At 40.9% G+C, this 23721-nt stretch overlaps 1 protein-coding gene and 1 pseudogene across 1 annotated transcript in view; one reads left to right on the top strand and one right to left on the bottom strand.

Moving 5' to 3' along the window:
- LOC127676347 (ubiquitin-conjugating enzyme E2 G1-like) overlaps positions 1-23721 on the top strand; it is a 1073095-nt pseudogene that overhangs the window by 607574 nt on the left and 441800 nt on the right.
- LOC127676345 (mis18-binding protein 1-like) overlaps positions 11083-23721 on the bottom strand; it is a 64078-nt gene continuing 51439 nt past the window's right edge. The window contains exons 9-12 of the mRNA XM_052172282.1: positions 17339-17435; positions 14472-15258; positions 11243-11337; positions 11083-11152 (exon numbers count right to left, since the gene is read on the bottom strand). Coding sequence (XP_052028242.1) covers positions 11106-11152; positions 11243-11337; positions 14472-15258; positions 17339-17435 — 1026 coding nt within the window. The 3' untranslated portion in view covers positions 11083-11105. The remainder of the gene's footprint in view (positions 11153-11242; positions 11338-14471; positions 15259-17338; positions 17436-23721) is intronic.

Genomic DNA, 23721 nt, shown 5'->3' on the forward strand with positions numbered 1-23721 from the left:
TTGCACCTCACCTGTGAAGAATGGGAGAGCTGGCACACACAGAGACACACACAGACACAGACACACACACACACACACACACACACACACACACACACGGGAGTGGGGAGTGGGAGAAGGAGAGAGAGAGAGAGAGAGAGAGAGAGAGAGAGAGAGAGAGAGAGAGAGAGAGAGAGAGAGAGAGAGAGCCAATAATACTAACCAGTTACTCTTAAGTGTGTGTTGGTGTTTTGTTCTGTGGTACTAATGATAGAGACCAGAGCCTAGTGTATGCTGGGTCAGCACTCTACCAAAAAGCTTTATCTTTAGCCTTAAATGACTTTAAAAGTATGGTCTCTGAATAAAGAAGACTCACGGAACTATTAAAAGTGAACTCTATTAATTGGATGAACATAAAGTCTTAGCAATACAATCCAGAAAAACTCTTTCCAGTTTATCAAAAAACTTGAAGGAGTATATGAAAAAGTCACTATTCTGAGTAATATTCTATAGGGCTGTATGAAGAATGTATTTGAATAAGCTGGCCCTGGTGGTACATACCTGTAATCTCAGCACTTCGGAGGCAGAAGCAAGGTCTGGGGGACAGGACACAGCAAATTCAAGGTCAGCCTCTTAGATTCAACAAGTTCATAAGGAATTCTTTGAGCAGATTAAACTGTGGATTCACCTAACTTCAGGTGTTTCAGACATCACTGGAAAACCTCAAAGGGAAATCCTTTATAAGGTATACACAGATGACCAGACAAAAAAAGCATCTGAGCAGTTAAACCCATCAAAAGTTACTTAGCCATCCAACTGGTAAAGCCCCTACTTGGAGTTCATTTCAGATTGAGTCAGTTACTCTGAATTGTCTTTGTTTATTAAGGAACTAAGAATGTTGGCACCAGGGCAGCCTGATGATTCCCCGGTTAGTTTGCTTTTGTTTTGATTTTTTTTTGTTTTGACTCGTGGCTGGAATGGACAGGTGTGCTCGGTTCAGAGCAGGGCAGACTGGTACCTGGCTCCCTTACTCCTGGTGGCTCTGTCCCAGAGCGCCTCAGCTTCATGTGTGCGAGAGGCAGGCCCAGAGGCTGCTCCAGAGCCCAAGCTTGCATTAGGCTGGGACTCAAAGTGGTGCAGGCAGGGCCTGAGGAAGCCAGGCTCACCCAGCTCCACCCCTGTAGGCACTACTCTGAGCCCCGGGGCTGGGTCGAAGGGAGCTTCTGGGAAACTTCTGGGCTCATGGGGCCATGGTCCCATGTGGTGCGATACCCAGGACAGACTGGGAGATCACAGGCTCTACAAAGAAGACAGCTGTCACCTGGTACAGTTCTGGAGGCAGCATAGCTGTCTAGACCCCAGTTACCATGTACCTCAGGCTGACAGATGGCCTTCTAGGGTGAACCCCCCCACCCCTCCAGGTCCCCAGCCCCCAGTGACAGGTGGGTCTGAGCCCAGAGGCTAAGTGCTCCCACCTTTCCTCCTTTCCTCAGGTTTCCTTCCCCAGACACAGCACCAAGCCTCCTCTACTTCCCCAAAGCCCTGGAGGAACCCCGGGGGCGAGGGCTGGAGGAAGGCCAGGGCCTGCAGAGTCAGAGCCACTTTGGTTCCCTTAGTCAGTGGGGAGGGGCCACAGGCACCTGGGAGAGATGGGTGGAGTCAGGTGGGGTGTCACCTCAGGCTCTGGGTCAGCAGTCACAGGGATTTCTGGGTGGCATCTGCTCAGCCCCTCAACAAGAGAGACTCTGGGTCAAGTGGGGGTGGCACTTGCCTTTAATCCCAAACACTCCGGAGGCAGCCAGGTTTACAGAGAGAGTTCTACACAGAGAAGGCCTGCCTTGGAAGAGAGGGGAGGCAGAGAGACAGATTCTGGATCTAAATCATCCAGCCACCTGTACTTCCCCTGGCCTTGTGTGGTTGACGCTGGCCTGTGAAATTAAGACTCTTGTCTGTCCCTCTGCTGGCACTGGCTGTCTACAGGGATTGGGTAGCTTGGGTCACATCTAACCCCATAGAAAGCTTACAGTCAAAGAGGGCCATGGCCTCTTCACCTGGCTGGGTGTGGACTGGCAGCCGCTCTGCCCCCCGGGACCCTGGGCCTTGGTGACTGTGGATGTTTTCCCTGTGTACATGGTGGCTTCTTCCTGAAACTTCCCCGTATTCTTTTTGTACCGGATTCTTTTGTTGCCAAACCAATTAGAGACCTGTGGATAGATGGACAGACAATGACATTGTCCTGGTGTGGGCCATGCCGGGGACAAACCATATCAAGGCTGGATTAGGGACCTTTCCTCTCAGGGGCTGAGCGACATGGCTTATTAAAGGTGCTTGCTGTCAAGTCTGATGACCTGAGTTCAAGTCCCAGGACCCACTCGGTAGAAGGGGAGAGAGAGAGAGAGAGAGAGAGAGAGAGAGAGAGAGAGAGAGAGAGAGAGAGCGAGAGAGAGAGAGAGAGAGAGAAATAACTGCCAAAGTTGTCCTCAGATCTCTCCATTTCTGCAGTGACAGGCACCACACATGCACAGTGCTTGATGCATGGATTAGTGCAAGTGGAGACAGAGTGTGTGAGCACAGAGCATGCCCCCCACAAATAAATACAGAAATATAAAAAATAACACCAACCCTAGGACAAAAAAAAAAAAAGGCACCAGCTTAACAGCTCAGACTTTGGGAGGCGGAAGCAGGAGGATTGCTGTAAATTCAAGGCCAGCCTAGACTGGAGAGAGACTCTGGCTAAATAACTTAACCCAACTGAACAAAACAGGGAAAAGTTCCCAGATAACTGCAGGGCGCCCTGTCCTGAGGGGAGGGCCACGCCTCCTCCAGCTTGCTTAGTGCTGAGTCCATTTTGTTTTATATGCCTGCCTGCATGTATGCATGCATGCATGTATATGTATATATGCATGCAAGTATGCACATACATACATCAGGTGAATGTCTGGTGCTGCTAGAGGTGGGAAGAGGGCATTGGATCTCCTGGAACTAAAGTTAAAGATGGCTGTATGCTGCCATGCGGGTGCTGGGAATTGAACCCCACGTACTCTAGAAAAGCAGTCAGTACTCTTAACTGCTGAGTCGGCTCTCTAACTCCACTATAGTACCACAAGTATGTCTATGATGGTGACCACTACTATACCACTACTACTGTCTTCCTCATCCTCCTCCATCCTCTTCCCCCCCCCCCCTCCCAGTTTCTCTGTGTAGCCCTGACTGTCCTGGGACTCTCTGTGTAGACCAGGTTAGCTTTGAACTCACAAGAGCTCTGCCTGCTAGCTCCTTCTGAGTGCTGGGACTAAAGGGTTGCCCTAGCAGCCCAGCGCTGTGTTCTTTTTGACATGAGGATCTAGTTGTGCTACCCAGATGACTGGGATTCCTGGGTTCAAGTGACCCTCCTGTATAGCTAGGACACAGGCTACTCAACTGTCCGTGGCTCTAGACAAAGAGCAGAGTTTCAGCGTGGATGAGTCAGGGCATTTGGACACTGCTGAGTGGGAGTCGAGTCTCCGTGGAAACTCATCTCCACAGGGAGAGCGTACCTCACCCTCAGCTCAGCGCCCCCTTGGGGCTTCCTCAGCCTGAGGTGCTCTGATGGCGTCTCCTTCTTGACTTCTCCTGAGATGTGCCTCACAGCTACTGGCCTGCACCCCAAATTCAAAACCTCACTTAACTAACATGGCAGGCCACGTTAGAGGGTCCTGACACCAACTTGGGGATTTGACAACTTGGGTGTGGCTTCTAGCACAGCACTCAGTTGGTGGGATGGCCCCAGGGCCCAGGTCACCCAGCAGGAGAGCTCTGGAATGTGGCAAGGCCTTAGAACCTTATCTGTTCCCTGGAGGACCTGGCACCTGCAATGAGGTGCTAGGGGCATGGGTGTGTGTGTGTGTGTGTGTGTGTGTGTGTGTGTGTGTGTGTGTGTGTTTTACCCAGTTTTTTTCTATTGTCGTATCATGGAGGTTCACCATTCTTTAAGTCTGTGTGTATTCTTCCTTTCTGTCCCCTCATTGCTTTTGTGGCAATTTGGAAACACAGTTTTGCTATTGGGAAGGTGGTGGTGAAACTTAGCGGATCATTGAGGAGCTTCGTTGCTGTCCTTAAGAACAAAACAAAACAAAACAAAACTAGAATTGCCCATCTCTTGAGTCTGGAAGTGTGACTCCTGAGGCTCAGTTTTAAGGCATCAGGCAGTGACCTTGCTGGGAATTAAAGTGCTGCTGACTTGTCAGGGTGAGATGAGGCTGTGGGGCAAGATGGTGTGGATGGATAAGGGGATGGCCTTGGAGCATGTTTGAGAGAGGTGGGACATTTTGCATGCTTGACAAGGGTTTTTGTTTGTTTTTGAGACAGGGTTTCATCATTAGCCATGCGAGTCCTTAGATATTGTTTTGTAGACCAGGCTTGCCTCGAACTCCAAGAGATCTTCCAGCCTCTGCCCACCAAGTGCTGGGATTAAAGGCGTGTTACACCACTGCTTGGCTGTCCAGGTTCTTGTTAAATGTGGGAGGACGTAGACTAAGAGTGAGAGACCACATGGGACCTGCTAAGTGCAAAACCTGTTCTTGCTGTCCTACTGTGTAGTTGAAGCAGTAGGGACACGAGAGGGGTTTAGAAGGGTGGTAACTTCAGCTGCCGAGCCTTTATCTCAGCGGTGAAACTTTTGGCCCATATCTGTTTTGATTGTGTTTGCAGTTATCACTGTAAAGCCATAAGGTCAGCCAGTGTTATTTAATATTCTCTCTGAGAAATACTCCAAGCCGCATGTCCAGAGGTTGCTGCATTGAAGTAACTTGCTATAATTTCTAAATGTCACCTGCATCCTTTATTCTCAAACTGAGGTCCTTTGAGTAGCTTACATGTAGAGTGTAATGTTTTTTAACTTGAGTGTTTTCAGACAGGATCTTGCTGTATAGTCTAGGGCTGCCCTAGAACTCACTGTGTGTTCTAGATTGGCTGGAGCTCACTGCAGTCTCCTGGCTTACAAGTGCCCAGTGATGTGTATGTGTGGTGGCAGTGTATGCGTGTCTCACCTGGCTAGGTCTATGCTTTTAAAGAAGCTCTTCAGTGCCTGAGGAGGTATGAGGTTTGTCCTGACCTCAGAATAGGTAATAAATTGATCAGCAATTACTAACTCATGACAAGGAAATTTTACTGCCATTCTTAATAAACTTAAGAATGTCTTAAGGTGCAGTTTGTTTGTGAGCTTGGGAAAAATGTTGTGAGTCATATTTAGTCTTCTGTGGTAGGTGAACTGGGCTCCATAATAATTTAACAAATTTCCCATTCGGAAATTCTAGGTTCTTGGATAAATTACTTTCTACTTTCATTAGGGGCGAGAAAGATTTTGCTATTATGAAAATGAGGATTAGGAAGGGAGATGGGCAAAAAGAAGCTGAGTTCACATAGCACAACAAACAAATTATTTGACCCAATCCTAAGACTTACCCTGACCCTGACATTTCTCCTTTGTGTAATAGGGATACTATCGGTTCAGAGGGACCATCAAGAATAATGGTGGCTACCTTAACCCTAAACCTGAGACTAATGATAGGACTTATCCTAAATCTCTAATCCTATCTTAACCCCTTAATTTTCTAAGCATCCTAACCCTAATACCCCTGGTCCTGATCCTAACCGTAACCCTCTAATCCTCTGACCCTAATTCTAACCCTGGTTACTGTGGGGGTATTTCTTAATTATACCTTTTAAATAAAAACCCCTTTCTTATCTTGCTATTTCAGCCTATATATGGAAAAGTCATTTTTGTTTTTTGGATTTGTACTACTTTATTTTACAAAACAAAGGAGGTTTGTTTGACTTTTCTATTTTAAAACTTGCATTGGAAGTAATTATTTCTTAAGTATTCCCTGTAAGATCATGCAATGTGAAATTAACCAGTCATTGATTTATTTAACTTACCTTGGCTGACAGCCTTTATCAGGATATTCTATTAATTACCCTTTCTATATACAGGGAAAGACTAATTTTCTCTATGATTGGAGATAGGCTTATCTAGAAAATCTATACTAATTTGTGTTTTTTTTTTTCTACTTTGCAACTGATGAAAATGTGCTGGATAATAATAGTGCTCAACAATGTCTCCCTTATGTATCTGGCTTTTCATCTGAGGTTGTCTGATACCTATCATCTGTTTGAGGGAACTTCAGTTTCCCTGATCCAAGCATTTAGCCATAAATAAAACTCCTGGTTTGTTTGTTTGTTTTGTGACAGGTTTTCTCTATAGCCATAGCTGACCTGGAACTCACTTTGTAGACCAGGCTGGCCTAGAAGTCCGAAGTTTACCAGCCTCTGCCTCCCAAGTGCTAGGATTACAGGCATGCACCATCACTGTCTGGCTAAAATTCTTTATTGTAAAAATACATCCATAATGTTAATAGCCTGGGTCATGCATTGGGTCATCCATTCCTGGGTCACACTGATACCTCAAATGCACCTTGAGTGGTGGGCTTGAAAGACACCCCCTCCCCTCCCCCCCCACCCCCTGTGAGGGGAGATCCTCACTCAAATCTCGGGATGAAATGACACCCAAGGAATTCACAGGAGACCATTCGTGATGCAAACACACAAGGTTTATTTGGGAGAAACCAGTGCACTAGGGTTGTCCCGTAACCACGCAGGGCTAGAGGAGATTGACCCCCAGTAACAAGGCAGGGGGTGGACTAAAAAGAATTCACAAGGCAAGGGGTGGAGGACAAATTATGCATGTAATGGGGAAGTACAGAATGAGGAAGTCAGGCAATAGTTTATGCCTTAAGGAGGGTTAGAGATTATCTGGAACAAACATCCTTGGGGTTAAACATTGTAAAGATAGTCACAAGGCAAGTCATTCAGATATTCTTTTTGGTCAGCTAGTTCCTGAAACAGGGCATCTCAGGACCAGTTAAGCAAAAGTCGGCTATTTCCGAGGTCAGGGTGTACTTGACTTCAAAGGCTTGTTTGTTAGGGGCCTAAAATCCTTTACATTTTTGAGTCGGGGTCTCTCATCCCCACTCCCTCTAATAAATAATTCTAATCTTAGAACTAAAGGTCTGATTCTGGTTCTATGGATTCTGAATTGATTTGCCCTAGTTGTTGATATTGTTGGCAAAGCATCAGGATCTGAACAGTGCTAACTCTCTGGCGAACAAAAACAATTAATTTATTGATTATGCAAGGCCCTATGGTGAGCAGGAGTAGTAGAATCATCAAAGGACCCATAAGGGCCGAGAACAAAGTGGTCATCCATGGAGACTTAGTAAACCACCCTTCATACGAGTTTTGGGTGCTCTCTCTCTCTCTCAAGCCTGCGCTTGTTAAGGCTTTCTTTAAGTTTACTCATGGGGTCCCTGATAGCCCCTGAATGGTCAACATAGAAACAACATTCTTCTTTAAGCGCTGCACATAACCCCCTTTCTTTAAGGAATAATAGATCTAATCCTCTCTGTTCTGCATGGCCACTTCCGATAGGGAGGTAAGGGAATCTTTCAGTTTAGTAACTGAATCCTGGATGGCCTGTAAATCCTGATCCATTGAGGCCCGCAGAGTGTCAAGGCCGTATTGTAAATCCTGGGTTCCCTTGATTAGGGCAGTGGTCCCTGTCCCTATGCCTGCCGCCAAGCCTAACCCCAGCATGACTGCTAGTGTAAGAGAAACCAGTTCTCTTCTGACTTGTTTTAATTCAGTATCATAAGCTTCTATGACCACTTCTTCAGAATGGTAATAGGCACGGGGTACTAGCTGAATCCTAACACAGAAATCTTTGGACTGATTAAAAACAGAAGTGGATACACAGGGGGTGAGCCCAGTACTGCATGCCCATCAGCTGTTATTACTGGGTAAATAGGTACTGATCTGCCTCTGAGGTGTTAAGAGTCATGGAGATGTTACAAAGATGTTGGTGGGTAGGGGGCACCCTTCTTATACAAAGCCCAGAAACAGAAACTTCAGTAAGAGTGAGTTTGCATTGATTATGATCCATGTTGCTGGTTGGGGTACCCGGAATGGCAGTCCCCTCATAATAAGGGGGGCCCATAGCCAGGCAAAGCCAGCAGGATGTGGTAGCATCAGGGTTAGTGACCTTGAGGGCTGTGAAGGCCCCTTGGATCAAATTAAAAAGTCTATCTCCTGTGGTAGGAGCAGGTGGAGCTGTCCTTGAGGGAGGCATAGCAGTAGGGACCGGGGTCTCTGTGATTGGAGGAGGGGAAGTCAATGGCCGGGCTCTCCCCGGTGCCTTAGGAGGACCTGGTTCTGCTAGAACGGCGGCGGGTCCCACAGGAACTGTTGGGGGGCTTTCTATTTTTAGCCATATTTGGAACACTACCCAGGGGTCGGTTCCAGATACATAGAATCAGATCCGCCACCATTATCCTTTAGGCCATTCGGTGAATAATTTTCCCTGTGAAGTAAATCGGATTACTATGGGATTGCAGGGTCCCGAATTGCAGGTAGCTTTAGAAGTGGGCACCTATCTTCCTCCCTGGGGGCACTGGGTGGGCCCCGAATGGTTTCTGGACACTGTTATTAAGTCCCATGAGGAGGTGGGATGCCAATAAGCATTTCCCGAGGTCTCACAGCTCCATTCTTTACAATAAAAGTGTTCTAGGCCTCCACATCATCTAGCCTCTTGCCTGTCTCGAGGACAGATGTAAAATTTGGTAAGCCTTAACTGCAGTAAGCACAGCCTAGGGAGGCCGTCCTCTGGGAAGGAGTAACCTCCCAGAGCACCAGCAGGTCATCAGGTGTGACCTCAGGGATATCCCATGTTTCCAACCTGGTCATTAATAGGCAGAGATCTAAGGTAATATCAGGCCACCAGGTCCCCAGAGGGGTGACCTTAGAGGTGCTCCAGACAATGTCTCTGGTTTGGGAGAGTACTTGCCATGTGAGAGTCATAGGGTGATGAGGGTTGTTATTCTTCATCAGAGGTGAGCAGGCGAGGAGGGCGCAGCTTAAGAGGATCATCAGTACACTCCAGCTTCCAGGTGCCATCTTGGGCTGTAGGTGTCATGGCCTTGATGTGGGAGGCGTGGATCCAGGTGGGAATGCTGTCAACCTTAACAGCTGGTCAGGAGCACCAGATAAGGTCCCTTCCATCTGGCTTCAAGGTCCCCAGCTCGGTGGCGACGGACCAGGACAGAGTCCCCCACTTGGAACTTGTGGGGCACTTCAGTGGTCCCTGGCTCGTAAGCTTCCTTGAGCTGCTCCCAGGCGTCTTTTCTGACAAGTCCAAGGGCCTTTAAGCAGGCAAAGAGGGGTTGGGGAAAAAAGCATCAGGATCAAGAACACCCCCTGCTTCGGATAAGGGGGGGATCCCCCAAAGAGTAGCTTGTATAGAGTGAGCTTGAACTTCCCAGGGGTGTTTCGCACCTGAAACAAGGCAAAAGGCAGGAGGGCAGGCAGGAGTGCGGTCCAATTCTTCCCGCTGGTCTCTAAGGCTAATTTAGTGAAGGTCTCTTTTAAGGTTCTATTCATCCTCTCTACCTGTCCTGAGCTCTGTTGTCTGTAAGCACAATGTAGTTTCTAATTGATCCCAGTTGAGTGGCCAGTCCCTGACTCACCTGGCCAACGAAGGCAGGGCCATTGTCTGATCCAATTACCTTAGGATTCCTGAATCTTGGAAAGATTTTTTTCTAGAATCTTTTTGGCCACAACATTGGCTGTCTCCTTTTTGGTTGGAAATGCTTCTCCCCAACCTGAAAAATTGTCTATGAAAGCTAGTAAATATTTATGACCATATTTTGCTGGTTTGAGTTCAGTGAAGTCTACTTCCCAATAGTCTCCTGGTCTATCTCCTCAGAGTCGCTTACCAGAAGTCCCCATATGGTGCCCAGCATTAGTCAGGGCACAGGCTTTGCGATTCTGGACCACCTCCTGTGCAATGTCTGATAGTCAGTCCCATCACATAGTAATCAGAGTGGTGAACAATGTCTTTAACTTTCTTAGTTCCCAGGTGGGTCAGCTGATGGAAATTAGCAACATATGGTTGTCCCTCCTTTTGAGACAGGACTGATTTTCCTTCTTCTGTTTCTGCTACCCCATAGGGGGAATATCCCTGTACAATCTTACGCATATTATTATCTCCCCCAAAGGAATATGGACAGCCTCCTCTAAAACTGGTGTCTCTGATATCATAATCATCTATAGTCTCTTTATTTTTGGATGCGACTGGAAGAACCATGACCCCCTGAGCTGCCTGTTTTGCTGCTGAATCTGCCATCTTGTTTCCCTTGGTCACCGCATCGTGTCCTTTTTGGTGGCCAGGGCAATGTATGATGGCCAATTTCTTTGGTAGATGTATGGCCTCCAGCAAGCTTAGAATTTCTTCTTTAATTTTAATGTCTTTTCCAGTAGACGTAAGTAGCCCCTTCTGCTTATAAGTATCCCCATGTACATGCGTGGTGGCGAAGGCGTACCTGCTGTCCATGTAGATGTTGATCATTTTTCCCTCAGCCAGTTTCAAAGCCTGGATGAGTGCAATCAGTTCTGCTTTCTGACCTGAAATCCCCTCAGGCAAACTGCTGGCCCAGATGGTCTGTCTTCCATCTACCACCACCACCCCGGCTCTCCGCTTACCTTTGACCATGAACCTGCTGCCATCCGTGTACCAACTAGGGCATCCTGGCCAGAGTTGGTCAGTGAGGTCCTTCCTGGTCCCAGGCTCTTCTGCTAGGATGTCTATACACTGGTGTATGGGTGCAGATTCATCAGCTTCTGGCAGTAGGGTGGCAGGGTTCAGGATAGCCAGGGGTGCAAACAACACTCTCTCAGTCAGTAGGAGGCTCTGGTAGTGGGTCATGCAGGCGTTAGTCATCCAACAATCTGGAGGTTGCCTAATGATGCTTTCTAGGGCATGGGGGGCTACTATGATTGTCTGCTGTCCCAAAGTCAATTTATCTGCGTCTTTGAGGAGCAGTGCTACTGCAGAGATAGCTTTCAAGCATGATGGCCACCCACTGGCCACTGGGTCTAATTACTTTGATAGGTAGACTATAGGCCATTTGCACGGCCCCAGGGTCTGAGTTAGGACTCCTCGAGTGACCCCTGCTCTGTCGTCCACATAGAGAGTAAAAGGCTTAGTTAGATCTGGCAGAGCCAGAGCAGGGGCACTAAGTAAAGCATTTTTAATCTTCTTAAAGGCTTTCAGATGCTCTGGAGTCCAGGTAAAGGATCCTGTGTCCTTGGTAAGAGGATAAAGGGGGGCCGCCAGGGTAGCAAACCCTGGGATCCAGAGCCTGCAAAACCCCGCGGTCCCCAAGAATTCTCTCACCTGCTTTGGAGTGGTAGGAACAGGAATCTGTGTCACAGTCCTCTTTCGGGCTCCAGTCAGCCAACATTTTCCTCCTTTTAGAGTGTATCCCAGTACTGTACAAAAGTATTGGCAAATCAGCGACTGTCTATAAGAACTATTTTTCATTAAAAATAATTCTTAATTAAAAGTCAGTAATAATGATCTACCAAGTTACTCCATATAAATAATGAGGCAAATTTAACATATAATCATAGCCGTTAAGATCCTTGCTCTAACTTATGGTGATATTCTGTCTGGCATTAGTCCCATCACTCATGAACTCTTTCCTTAACCTTCGTTATCCAATTCATTCCAGGCTCCTTTCAAGATTTCTCATTTTTCCCTCGCTCTTTCTATATGAAACATTCTTACGGTGAATCTTTGGTTTACTTTTGATCTCTTTCATCTCTTAATTCCTGTATTTTCGAAAGTAGGTCAGACTGGGCTTATAGTTTCATAAATACATATTCTTATAAACTTGTTACAGTGATTACTGTATTACTAAACACTTGCCTTCTCAGGGATAAATGCAATAAAAATTACAAAGCTTTTGAAGATTTAAATTCGTTATATATGACTGGGCAGTGATTTACGTCTTTAGATGCTCATCCATTGACTGTAAGGCAAGGACTAGATTAGGCTTCATTCACAAAAACACAAATATATCTAATGGAGTTAGTCCAGGTGTTGAGAAATAGTTGCAGTGAAGTGATAGATAAAAATGCTCTTCATCTGGGTTTTAGGTATGTCTAAACCCTAAGACATGCTTTGATAATAGCCCTTGCGGGATCACAAGTGAACTAGATCACAAAGAAAGAAAATCAAGAACTGAGAATTAGAATGGACAGACTTATGTTTGTCTGAAGGTCCATTTCCTGATTGTTTTTAGCCTTAACTCTAGCTTAGGTGAGGCTATGAAACAGAGACTAAAACCATGGACATTCGCCCCAGGTTTGGTGATATGTAATATCCCAGACGTTTAAAATTGAAGAAGGAAGGAGAGAGGGAGGGAGGGAGAGAGAAGGAGAGAGGAAGGGGCTTTGTATGTATGCTGGTCTGTAATCCAAGCACTGGGAAACACAGATCAATAGTTGAAGAACAATAGATCAGCTTTATCTTGTGCCAGGATACCCAAGCCTACACAGAGAAACCCTGTCTCAAGCAAGCAAATAAATAAATAAATTTTGGGAAAAAATTAAATATAAAATAAGATTAAAACATTGTATTATAAGGAAATGCTGAGAAATACAGTTAGAAAAGGTAAAACTTTTAGCATGGTCTGCCTTTGAGCTACCTAAAGCAGAAGAATATAAAATATGAAGCTATATTAAATGCAATGAAAATTTCTGATAGTTCAGAATCTCAGTTACATCCTGCCCGCACCCCCACCCTCGTCTCCCTTCAAGACAGAGTTTCTCTGTGTAACAGACCTGGCTCTCCTGGGTCTTACTTTGTAAACCAGGCTGGCCTCGAACTCAGAGATCCACCTGTCTCTGCTTTCCAACTGCCAGGATTAAAGGTGTGTGCTGCTACTGCCCAGGTCTCAGTGACATTTTCAAGCCTAACCTGAGGATATTTGAGCTAGATTTCCCAGATGGAAACTACAAATGACAAACACAAAGCTAATTCTACAACTCAGACAATAAATAGGTGAGGTCTGAGATGGAGGAATATTAAAAAAATAGGCTGCATATAGATGGTCCTATGGAATAGATATTTAACAACTAATAAGACTTTTTTCTTAACCAATAATGGCAGAGTTTAAATATATTTGATGGAACGAACTTCATCTTCAGAAATAAAATATTACTATCTGGTTCTCCCCACTCACATGTAGCAGATGTATAGGTTCTAAACAACTGGAATGGAGGCTATCGCACAGCTGCTGCCTGCATGTGGGATCTGTTCTAAGAGCTGGGCTGCCTTGTCTGGCCTCTTTGGGAAAGAAAGCATCCTGAGCCTGGGGGGCAAGGGGACCCATGGTGTCTTCACCAACTCAGAAGAAAAGGGGAGGGGAAAAGGGTTGTGGGAGGCAGTGACCTGAAGGGGGGCAGTGAGCAGAATATACAGTGAAAAAGTTAAAAAAATAATTTAAGAAATTACCATGGGCATGAAAAATGATTATCAATAAAAATATTCTTTTCAATTTTTAGTAGTCATATCTTTAGGCAAGATTTATATAGTTATATTCACCACTAAATGTAAATATAAATCTAAATATAACAATTCAGGGCCACATATAAATCTGAAGATCACTGTACATAGAAAAAAGGCAAAATTGTGGAGGATAAAAGATAACTAAGGAACATACCATAGCCAGAAAGCAGACAAAAGTAAGGGTTTGAGGAAGTAAAAAATAATTATTTGGCTGAAAAATATTCAAAAAAAGGATCATCTAGGGAACTGAAAATATCAGTGAAGATTGCACAGAGTCATAAAAATGTCTCAGAAAGAATTTTCAAAAATACTTGAGATGTATTCCAAAGCTATGCACTTTTAAGGACACACAGTAAATTGAACAGTACAGTAGCATGTTCCTTTGTGAGCCTCTCCTTGATCAGTTACAGCTTCCTTTCTTTTGACTATGTCATAAGAAAGACTTTCTTATGACTACTTCCATCAGCTACCCCTCTACGCTAGCATCAGTCCTCTGACAAAATAGCAACCAAATTATCTTCCCTTGTTTCCACACTCACATGGACTTCTAGTCCTCAATTTTGCCAATGTTCTTGATTTGTCTATATTTGTTGTCAATATCTCTTTAATGTTCCTATTTAGGCTTCATAAGTCAATAATAATCTGGTTTCCATACTACCACACTACTGAAACTCTTAGTAATAAGTCTCTATAGTCAAATTCAATTCTTTTTAATAAAATCTCTTTATGTGTATGAGTGTTTTGCCTGCACCTATATCTGTCTGAAAAGCATAATATTCACTGGAACTGGACTTATAGATTGCAAATCATTATGTGAGTACTGGGAATCAATCTCAGGCACTGTGGAAGTTGCCAATGAGTGCTCTTAACTGCTGAGCCATCTCTCCAGCAAACTCAACTTCAGTTCCTAAAGAATATGATTTATCACCAGTTACAAGCAGAATAATTACTCACATTTTCTGAAAAGCTTGCTAACATCACTAGTATTTCTTTAAGTCTTTCTGTTGTGTTGTAACTATTCTGCAGATATCCCAGAGACATAACTACTTACCGATGAAGCTTCTGTAACTCTGGCTCACTCCATTTTCCATCATCAGTTACACCAGGTAGATGGTCTAACTGTTGCCTCTTAGCTGTAGCAGATTCCTTAGCTTCAATTAGAAAGTCCATGCTACCACCAGCTTTGTAATGTGATCCTTTAGCAACAGATCTAGGTCTCTTTGGTGTGATATAAGAATCACTCTCACCTTTAGATTCTGAAATAAGGAGGATATCTTTTCTGATGGTTTTTCTCTCCTGATTCAGCCTTTCCTTTGTATTTCTTGCTCTGGTTTTACTTTCAATTTCTACTCCGTTCTCTTCACTTGAGGACTGGCTATACTGTGATACACCTATTTGATTTTCAGTTTTCTGCAGTTTCGAGGGCAACTTGTTCTTTTTCTTAAAATCATTGGCGAGCATTTGTTTACTTTGCATGCAAGGGATCTGAATATGTTTGACAGTCATTATGTCACAGTCATTGCAGTCCTCCTTGGTATTGTCTTCACAATCCACTCTATGTTCAAAGGTCTCTAAGGACTTACTGGTAGGACTTGGAGTTCTATGTATCTCTGATTCACTTTCTTCTTGATGCTTCGTTTTGGAAAAATCTCTTACTCCTTTAATATAGAGATGGTGCTCCATACATCTTTGCTTTATTGACCTTGTGGTTCTAAGTGGTGTTGCTAAAACAATAGTTTTCTTCTGACTGACAGGCAGATATCTTCTTTCTTTGTGGGAGGTAGACTGTTCCAGTGAGTTCAAGGAATCAATGGGTACATTTAATACTTCAGTTCTCTCTTTATTTTATTGGAAATCAGAAACAAAATCTCATAAGTATTAGAGTAAATACTCTTACAAAATAAGACAGTTTTTCAGGAGAGGTTATACATAAAAAAAAAAAAAAGCATTGGTCTACATAGATCATGGTCACTTCAAAAGTAAGCATGTCCTTACGTATACAATTCTGCCAATGACTCTGCAGGTGGCTGGCATACATGTTCCTTTTCTATGTGGCCTGAAATAGTTAAAGTCTTTCACTGACCTCAAATTAGAACTATACTCTATGGGTATTAGACCTCGTATTTCTCAAGCTGCTTGGGTCTGAAGTTTCACTGTTTACCCTCCCTTAAAATTGTCCTTTACTTATTTGCAAGACCCTCAATTGCTTGCTCAGAACTTAGTCTTCATCCCACTGTATCTCCAAATTCTCCCATTCTCCCATAAGTTCCCACAATACTTTTTAAAATGCCATTTTGGTAACCTACATTTTAGCTGTATGTCAGTCTTAATCTTTTAGTTAGACTAAGAAAATCTTAATTTTCATAATTTTTTCCCTGATGTTAGTGAAGACACTCAAGAAGTAGTAAGATATTAAACAAATGTTTTAAAAATTAAGTTGTGTGCATTAAGGATGTAATTAGGAAAATGTGAACTCGATCCATACAGGTCTACTTTCATCCTCAATGTAGCCAAAGCAGTACATCTTTAAAATCTTTCCCAATCTCAAAGAATTATCATGGGAAATAATTAACGCTACAGAACTTGATCACCTTATACATAGGTAAAGAAAGCAAATGAGATCAGCAATCTGATCTAAAAAATGGAGAATCCAGAGGCAAATCTACCTGAAACTCTAACTAGATTAACTCCTATTTATTATTGAAGTTGTTTGAACCAGAATGGTCACCATAGGCTCACATATTTGAATCTTTGCTCCCAAGTTAGTAGAACTGTTTGAGAAGGATTAGGAGGTTAACTGTATTGTAGGAAGTGTGACACTGAGGAGCAGGCTTTGAGGTTATAAAAGCCCATGGCATTACCAGTTAGCTCTCACACTTTCAGGTCACACAGGAACTATCCACTATTGCACCAGCACCATCCCTACCTACTGTCATGTTAGCTACAGATTGTAAGAAAGCCACATGCTTCCTTCAATAAGTTGCCTTCATCATGGTGTTTCTTCACTGCAAAGAGTAGTAACTAAGACACATTTATAAATTGCAAATTGCCACACCATAAGGATAAAATACTGCAATTATGTACACATATCATGCTATAAAGATAAACCAAAAATTGAAAGGATAACAGTTAATAATGATAGGAAAACTTCAAAATTATAATTTGTCAATAATTTATTTGATTAGCACAACTATTCTAAAGAAAAAAAAAACCCAAAATATATCTCCACAGTATTTTTCATGGAAATCATACATTTACAAAAATTTTCTTGTAATTCCTTACATAAATCAAATCAAGCATTCAGTTAGACATTTTAAAAAAATTGAAGATTCTCATTTTGAAAAAATATTTCTAATGAGAATGAATTTTGTCATTTCACTTTATTTAATAATATTAATTCAGCCTCCGTTAGGTACATTAAATCATAGAATTTCCAACATTCCTTCCACTTTTATGAATTTTGATGATTGCTCTTAATTTTCCTTTTCAGTTTTAATAAAAAATAGCACTAGGCCCATGGATTGATCATGACATGAAATCTTGAACTTGTTAGTATTTAGACAAAAAGCACTTGAAATTTTGGTACACAAGACGTTAATTACTCTGAAATTCAATACTTATCAAGCCTTAATTATGGCATTAATTTCAAAAAATGAAATATTAATATGAGCACATATGAAATAAAATAAAACTTCATGAAACAAAGTTACTTATGAATCACATTAAAGCCAAACCTGGAAATAATATACTTAAAATAACAGGTTATTTCATTAAATAATCATTCTATGTATAAATAACTACTTTAAATCATAAACATATTTTCTATTATAAATCTAGAAACTTAAAAAGCTTATTATATTAAAAAACTATTTTAAGCTGTTATTATCCTATTCATTACATAATCATTAAAGATATTACCTTGCTTCTGACTTTGAATTTTCTTTTCATTGATCTTTTTGCAATTTTCAAATCTTTTTGAAGGAAATTTTCTCCAATTTTTCTTTCCAATGAATTCCTTCAAAACAAACAATATACTTTTAACAACCCAATCCAGACATTATCTTGGGCAATTACATGGCATTAATCAAGTATAAAAAAAAAAATCAAAGAGCATTCAGAAAACCCTGTTGGAACTTTAACTTTACAAATACTACATAAGGCTGCATGATCCTACAAGTCATTTATTATTTGCAGTTTTAACTTCTTCTTTTTTTTTTTTTTTTTTTTTTTTTTTTTTGGTTTTTCCGAAACAGGGTTTCTCTGTGTAGTCCTGGCTGTCCTGGAACTCACTCTGTAGACAAGGCTGGCCTCACACTCAGAAATCTGCCTGCCTTTGCCTTGTAAGTGCTGGGATTAAAGGTGTGCGCCACCACCGCCCAGCTTGCAGTTTTACTTTTTAAAGAGTATTTCGTTTTTAAAATACGTGTAGTCTATGTATCTGAGTATCTGCTATGTATCTAAGAGTGTACAACGGAGGCCAGAACAGGGTGTCAAATCCTCTGGAACTGAAGTTAGACTACTGTGAGCTAACTAATGTAGGTTTTGGAAACTGAACTAAGGTCTTCTAGAAAGACAAGCACTCTTAATCACTAAGCCATCTTTCTAGTCCATACTTGTAGTTTTTCAAATGCCTTTATATACCTTAAGGCTTTACTCTACATAGCTTTACTATACTGTTTTTTTATTGTTGCCTGTATATTTTCATTCATTTACTTACGTTGGCAAGCATAATAAAAAATCTCTATGGGATGGAGAGATGGCTACAGGCACAGATGGCTCAGCAAGAAAAGATCCTCAGAACTCATGTAATGGACAATGAAACTGACTTGTGTAAGTTGATTTTTGCCTGCCACATGTTTCAGGTAACACTCATTTGCTCTGCCCACTGAATGAATGAACTTTATCCTTAGTAAATCAATGTATCAGATGGCTTGAAAGTATAGCTTAGAAGGCCAAATAGGAAAATTAAGGCCATACATGGCTGATATAGCCATAAACTTATGGGGAAAAGATCTGTTACAGCAACGAAAAACACAGATTAGCTTTACAACAACTTCAAGAACTAACCATAAATGTTCGTTATGGGTGATGATCCTGATAAAATTAAAAAATGTAATCAAAGACAATTACAGACATTATAGGCTGTCCATTAAGACAATACAAAACAGGCTGACTCTTGAACTTTAGTTGGGGGAGCCACTGCTGATAAAAAACCAACAGCCTAACACCTAGGTGGGAAACTGAGCAACCTCTTTAGACTGAGCAAAAATCTATGACAAAGGACTTGAACTGCCATCTAGTGTAAGAGCAGTTGGAATTCTCCTATATTTGGCATTAAAAAGAAATCTGGCAAGTAGAGGATGTTGACAATCTGGGAGCAATTAAGAAAATTGTTCAGCCAACAGGTTCTTTACAACCTTGGATCTCATTAGCTTCCTTGTCACCTATGGAAAGGCCATAATAATTGACTTAAAAGATGGCTCTTTCACAATTACTTTATAAGAACAAGATAAAGATTTGCTTTCACAGTGACCACAATTAGCAAAAGCCCCCACCCCCAAAAAACAAAACAAAACAAAAAAACAAGAAGTTCACCAATAGCAAACAAAAGGTACAAAACAAAAACAAAAACTAAAAGAAAAAACCCACGGATCTTGCCACAAGGAATGTTGAAGGATTCTACCTTATGCCAATATTTTATATAACCATTGGAAATAATTTGTAAACAATTTTCTCAAACCATAATTTACCATTACGTCAATGATAATTTGCTGGATGATTCAAATGGACATACCTTACAAAGAATAGTTACTAAAGCAAAGAAAATTTTACCTTATTGGGAATTACAAATTTGTGTTGGAAAAAACTACAAAGAGGAGATTCTATTAATTATCTAGGATATAAGAAAAGCCTACAGGAAACCTAACTAGATAAGGTATAAATCAAGAGAGACCAATTAAGAACTCTCTTTTTTTTTAAAAAAGATTTATTTATTTTATGTATGTGAGTACACTGTCCTGTCTTCAGACACCAGGCAGTGGGCTTAAATTCCCATTACAGATGGTTGTGAGCCACCATGTGGTTGCTAGGAATTGAACTCAGGACCTCTGGAAGAGCAGTCAGGGTTCTTAACCTTTGAGCCATCTCTCCAGTCCCCAATTACCAACTCCAATTGATTTTCAAAAATTGCTCGGAGATATTAGCTGGCTACTGGCTAAAGTTGGTTGGATTATTCAACAGCTGAGTATTTTATTTCAAACCTTACAAGGTGATAAAAGAATTAAACAGTCCAAGATGATTTTGAGCTGAAACCAAAAAAGAATTTGCTCTGGTAGAAAAGAAACTACAAAATGTCCATTTTGATCATATTGATCCAAAAGTGATCTGTATTTTCTCCCACAAAAATTCTTATCCCACATGGCCTTCTTCTCATTCTCCCATAGGAATTCTTATGGTGAGTGAACATCATAGCTTTTTACTTATTTATTTATTTTTGTTTCTCAAGACAGAGTTTCTCTGTGTAGCCCTGGCTGTCCTGGAACTCACTCTGTAGACCAGGCTGGCCTCGAACTCAGTAATCTGCCTATCTCTGCCTCCCAAGTGCTGGGATTAAAGGTGTCTACCACTACCACTGCCCTGCGAAGATTATATCTTATAATACATATTTGTAGCATAAAATCAGAGTAAAAAATTAAAAATCTATATAGATGAAGTCTCTGAATTAATCCTAAAAGGAAAAAATTAGATTTTGTGAATTAGCAGGAATAGATACAGCTAAGATTTTGGTTTTTAAGAATGATGAGATTGGCTGGGCAGTGGTGGCACATGCCTTTAATCCCAGCACTTGGGAGGTAGAGACAGGTGGATTTCTGAGTTTGAGGCCAGCCTGGTCTACAGATTAAGTTCCAGGACAGCCAGGCATACACAGAGAAACCCTGTCTCAAAAAACCAAATAAAATAAAATAAAATTATATATATAATTTTTGGGGGGAGAAATTAAGAACAAATATACAAAAAACGTGGGACTTCAGATTATAAAAAGAACTAATAGGATTCCCCTTTATATCACAAAAGTGACACCAATTTCTATATTTATTACATTTTATACTGATGCAAATACGTTGGGAAGCCAGGATATAAGTCAGAAAATGAGTAAGGTAGTTGGCAGTCCTTATGATTCAATTAAAAAAAATAGACTTATATGAAACTCTTATGATTATATTATGAGAATTTTAAGAATCTCATAATATAATAACTGACTCTCAATATACTGAAATAGTTGTTTTGAATATAGAAACTGCTGAACTTATTCAGAATGATTCCAAATTAACTTCACTGCTTATTCAACAAAAAGTGATGAGAAATAGAAATCATCCATTGTATAAAAAGCATGATCAGATCCCATACTGGTCTGCCAGGCCCTCTGGCACAAGTTAATGATCAAATTGATCAGCTATTAATAGGAAATGTGCTAGATGCTTCATAATATCATTTCAGAAACACCATGTTAAAAGTGAAGGATTAAAGAAAGAGTTTTCAATTATTTGACAACAAGTCAAGGAATATGACCAAACTATGTTACCTGTACAAAGTAATCCTAAAGGTACACAGAGAAATGAAATTTGGCAAATAAATGTGTTCATTTTGCACAGTTTGGAAAATGATATACGTGCGCCACACTATAGACATATTTGGGATCAAAATGGGCTACTGCTTTAACTCCCCAAAAGGCTAATTCTGTAGTTACACATTAGAAGTTATGGCCCATTATTGGAATACCTGTACAAATTAAGACAATGCTCAAGCATATGTCTCTAGAAAAATGAAGCATTTTATACTTATTATAATCTAAAGCATATTACAAGTATACCACACAATCCTACAGGACAAACAAGTGTAGAGAAATCTAATCATACTTAAAAAGACAAAACAAACAAACAGAAAGGGATAACAAAGACCCCTTCCTAGATATAAACTATATAGCGCTTTATTAAATTTAAAATTTTTGAATGCTAACAAACAAAAACACTATAGCTGCTGAGAGACACTGCATTAAAGATGTTCTAAATTCAGAATGGAAAACAGGAAGTACATTACATTGTGGGAGAGGTTTTATATATGTTTCCACAAGAAAAGAGGTAAATTATGGATTAGAATTGGTAATAATCAGATGTGACAGAGGGAGACCATTTGAAGATCTTGACTATAGACAAGAAGAAGAAAAATCAAAAAGACCAAAACAGGTAATGCATTTGCTGATCCCTCTATATGGGAACAGCTCTGAAACTGACATGAGTAGCTATATTAAAACTATAAAGTCTTCAGGACTTAGCATATCATTCTTTTGAATGGCATAGATGAAAATTTATTTTACACTTCAGTTATTTATAAGTTAGCTTATATGTTACTTACAGCAATGTTAACTTGCAAGTTACCTTCCCAGTAACCTATAAGAAGGTAGATATCTTTCACCTGCTCAAAGAGCAAAGGATCTTTCTTAACTAATCTGTGTACCTTGTACACTCTATACATATGTTAATGCAGAACTGTATATTACTTGTGGGAACATTCACAGAAAACAACCAGAAAAGCTGCACTGAGAAGCTTCACTTTAGGAGGTACTAAAACACTGAAACATATTGTTCCAGCATCCTGCCTGATCCTACCTCTGACTGCTTCAATGCTGTTTCCTCATAGGAATTGCTTCCAAGACAATTTTAAAACAGCTAACTCAATTTGTCCTGTTTAGAGATTGACACAATCAGGACTTTACTTAAGCCTGAACTTGCAGAGACTGGAAAACAAATGCTAAAGCTAACTTTCTTAAGACTAACAATTTTCCTAATCCTCCTACCACCTCCACAAAAATAGTTTGCCTCAAAGAATCAAGAAGCAATTTTAAGAAAGCAACATCTCATTACCTTAAGGCAGAATAGGTAGGTTTTAATTGTTTTATTGGGTGATGGATGCTTGTCATTATAAAGGGGTTGATTACAAGGTATTAAATGGTCTTGATGAGCAAGAAAAGAGGTATAGGAGGTTAGACTCCTCGTTTTCTTTTCTCTATCCTTATTTTTCTCATGTAGGGGAAGAGGGGTTGAAAAGAAAAATGGCCAATATAAGAATATTATAGGAATAAAAGGGAAAAGGGATTATTAAATCTAATCTTAAATCAAAAATACAAAATTATAGCAAATCATCTTACATTGGTATAGATCTTTTTATATTGATACACATTAAGGTTTTATTTTTGTTACATTGTTATATATCTTTGTACACTGATGCAAAAATATTTTTTTTTGGAATGTGAGTACACTGCAGCTGTCTTCAGACACATCAGAATTGGGCACTGGATCTCATTAAAGATGGCCATGAGCCACCACATGGTTGCTGGGAATTGAGTGAACTCAGGACCTCTGAAAGTTCAGTCAGTGCCCTTAGCTGCTGAGCCATCTCTCCAGCCACCTAGATGATTCTTAATAATGTTAAGTTCTAGTCCCTTTAAAGCTGCTACTACAAACTGTTTAGGATAATTAAGAAATTCAATAGTCAGACGTGGCGTGGTGGCGCATGCCTTTAATCCCAGCACTTAGGAAGCAGAGGCAGTCAGATTTCTGAGTTCGAGGCCAGCCTGGTCTACAGAGTGAGTTACAGGACAGCCAGAGCTATACAGAGAAACCTTGCCTTGAATAAAACAAAACAAAACAAAAAAACAAACAAAAAAAAACCCAAAAAAACACAAAAAAACAAAAAGGAAAAAAAAGGGAAATAATTCAATAGTCAGACAATCAAACTCATAGTCGCATTATACACTAGTCTAGTTTATCACAAAATTATTTCCAAATTGAACAGATAGCAAACAGCTAGAAACAAAGTTTGCCTATTCAGATACGCTATGGATAGATGGTCTCTTAAAAAACAAACAAGCAAACACAGAGACTTACAGAACATGCAATTTAAGGACTTTTTATTATTTTAAGAAAATTTTGACTATGAGATATGTCACTTACTGACAGCACCCGAAATCTACTCCAAAAAAACGTAATGAGCATCAGAAAACCTCCTACATTTCAAATGTGGCAAGCTGGCACTGCGCAAACACCCCATCATCTTCTTCTTCTTCTTCTTCTTCTTCTTCTTCTTCTTCTTCTTCTTCTTCTTCTTCTTCTTCTTCTTCTTCTTCTTCTTCTTCTTCTTCTTTTAAAGATTTATTTATTGTTATATGTAAGTACACTGTAGCTATCTTCAGACACACCAGAAGAGGGTGTCAGATCTCATTACAGATAAGGTTGTGAGCCACC

The sequence above is a fragment of the Apodemus sylvaticus genome, chromosome 1 (genome assembly GCF_947179515.1).
Source record: "Apodemus sylvaticus chromosome 1, mApoSyl1.1, whole genome shotgun sequence".
NCBI classification, from domain to species: domain Eukaryota; kingdom Metazoa; phylum Chordata; class Mammalia; order Rodentia; family Muridae; genus Apodemus; species Apodemus sylvaticus.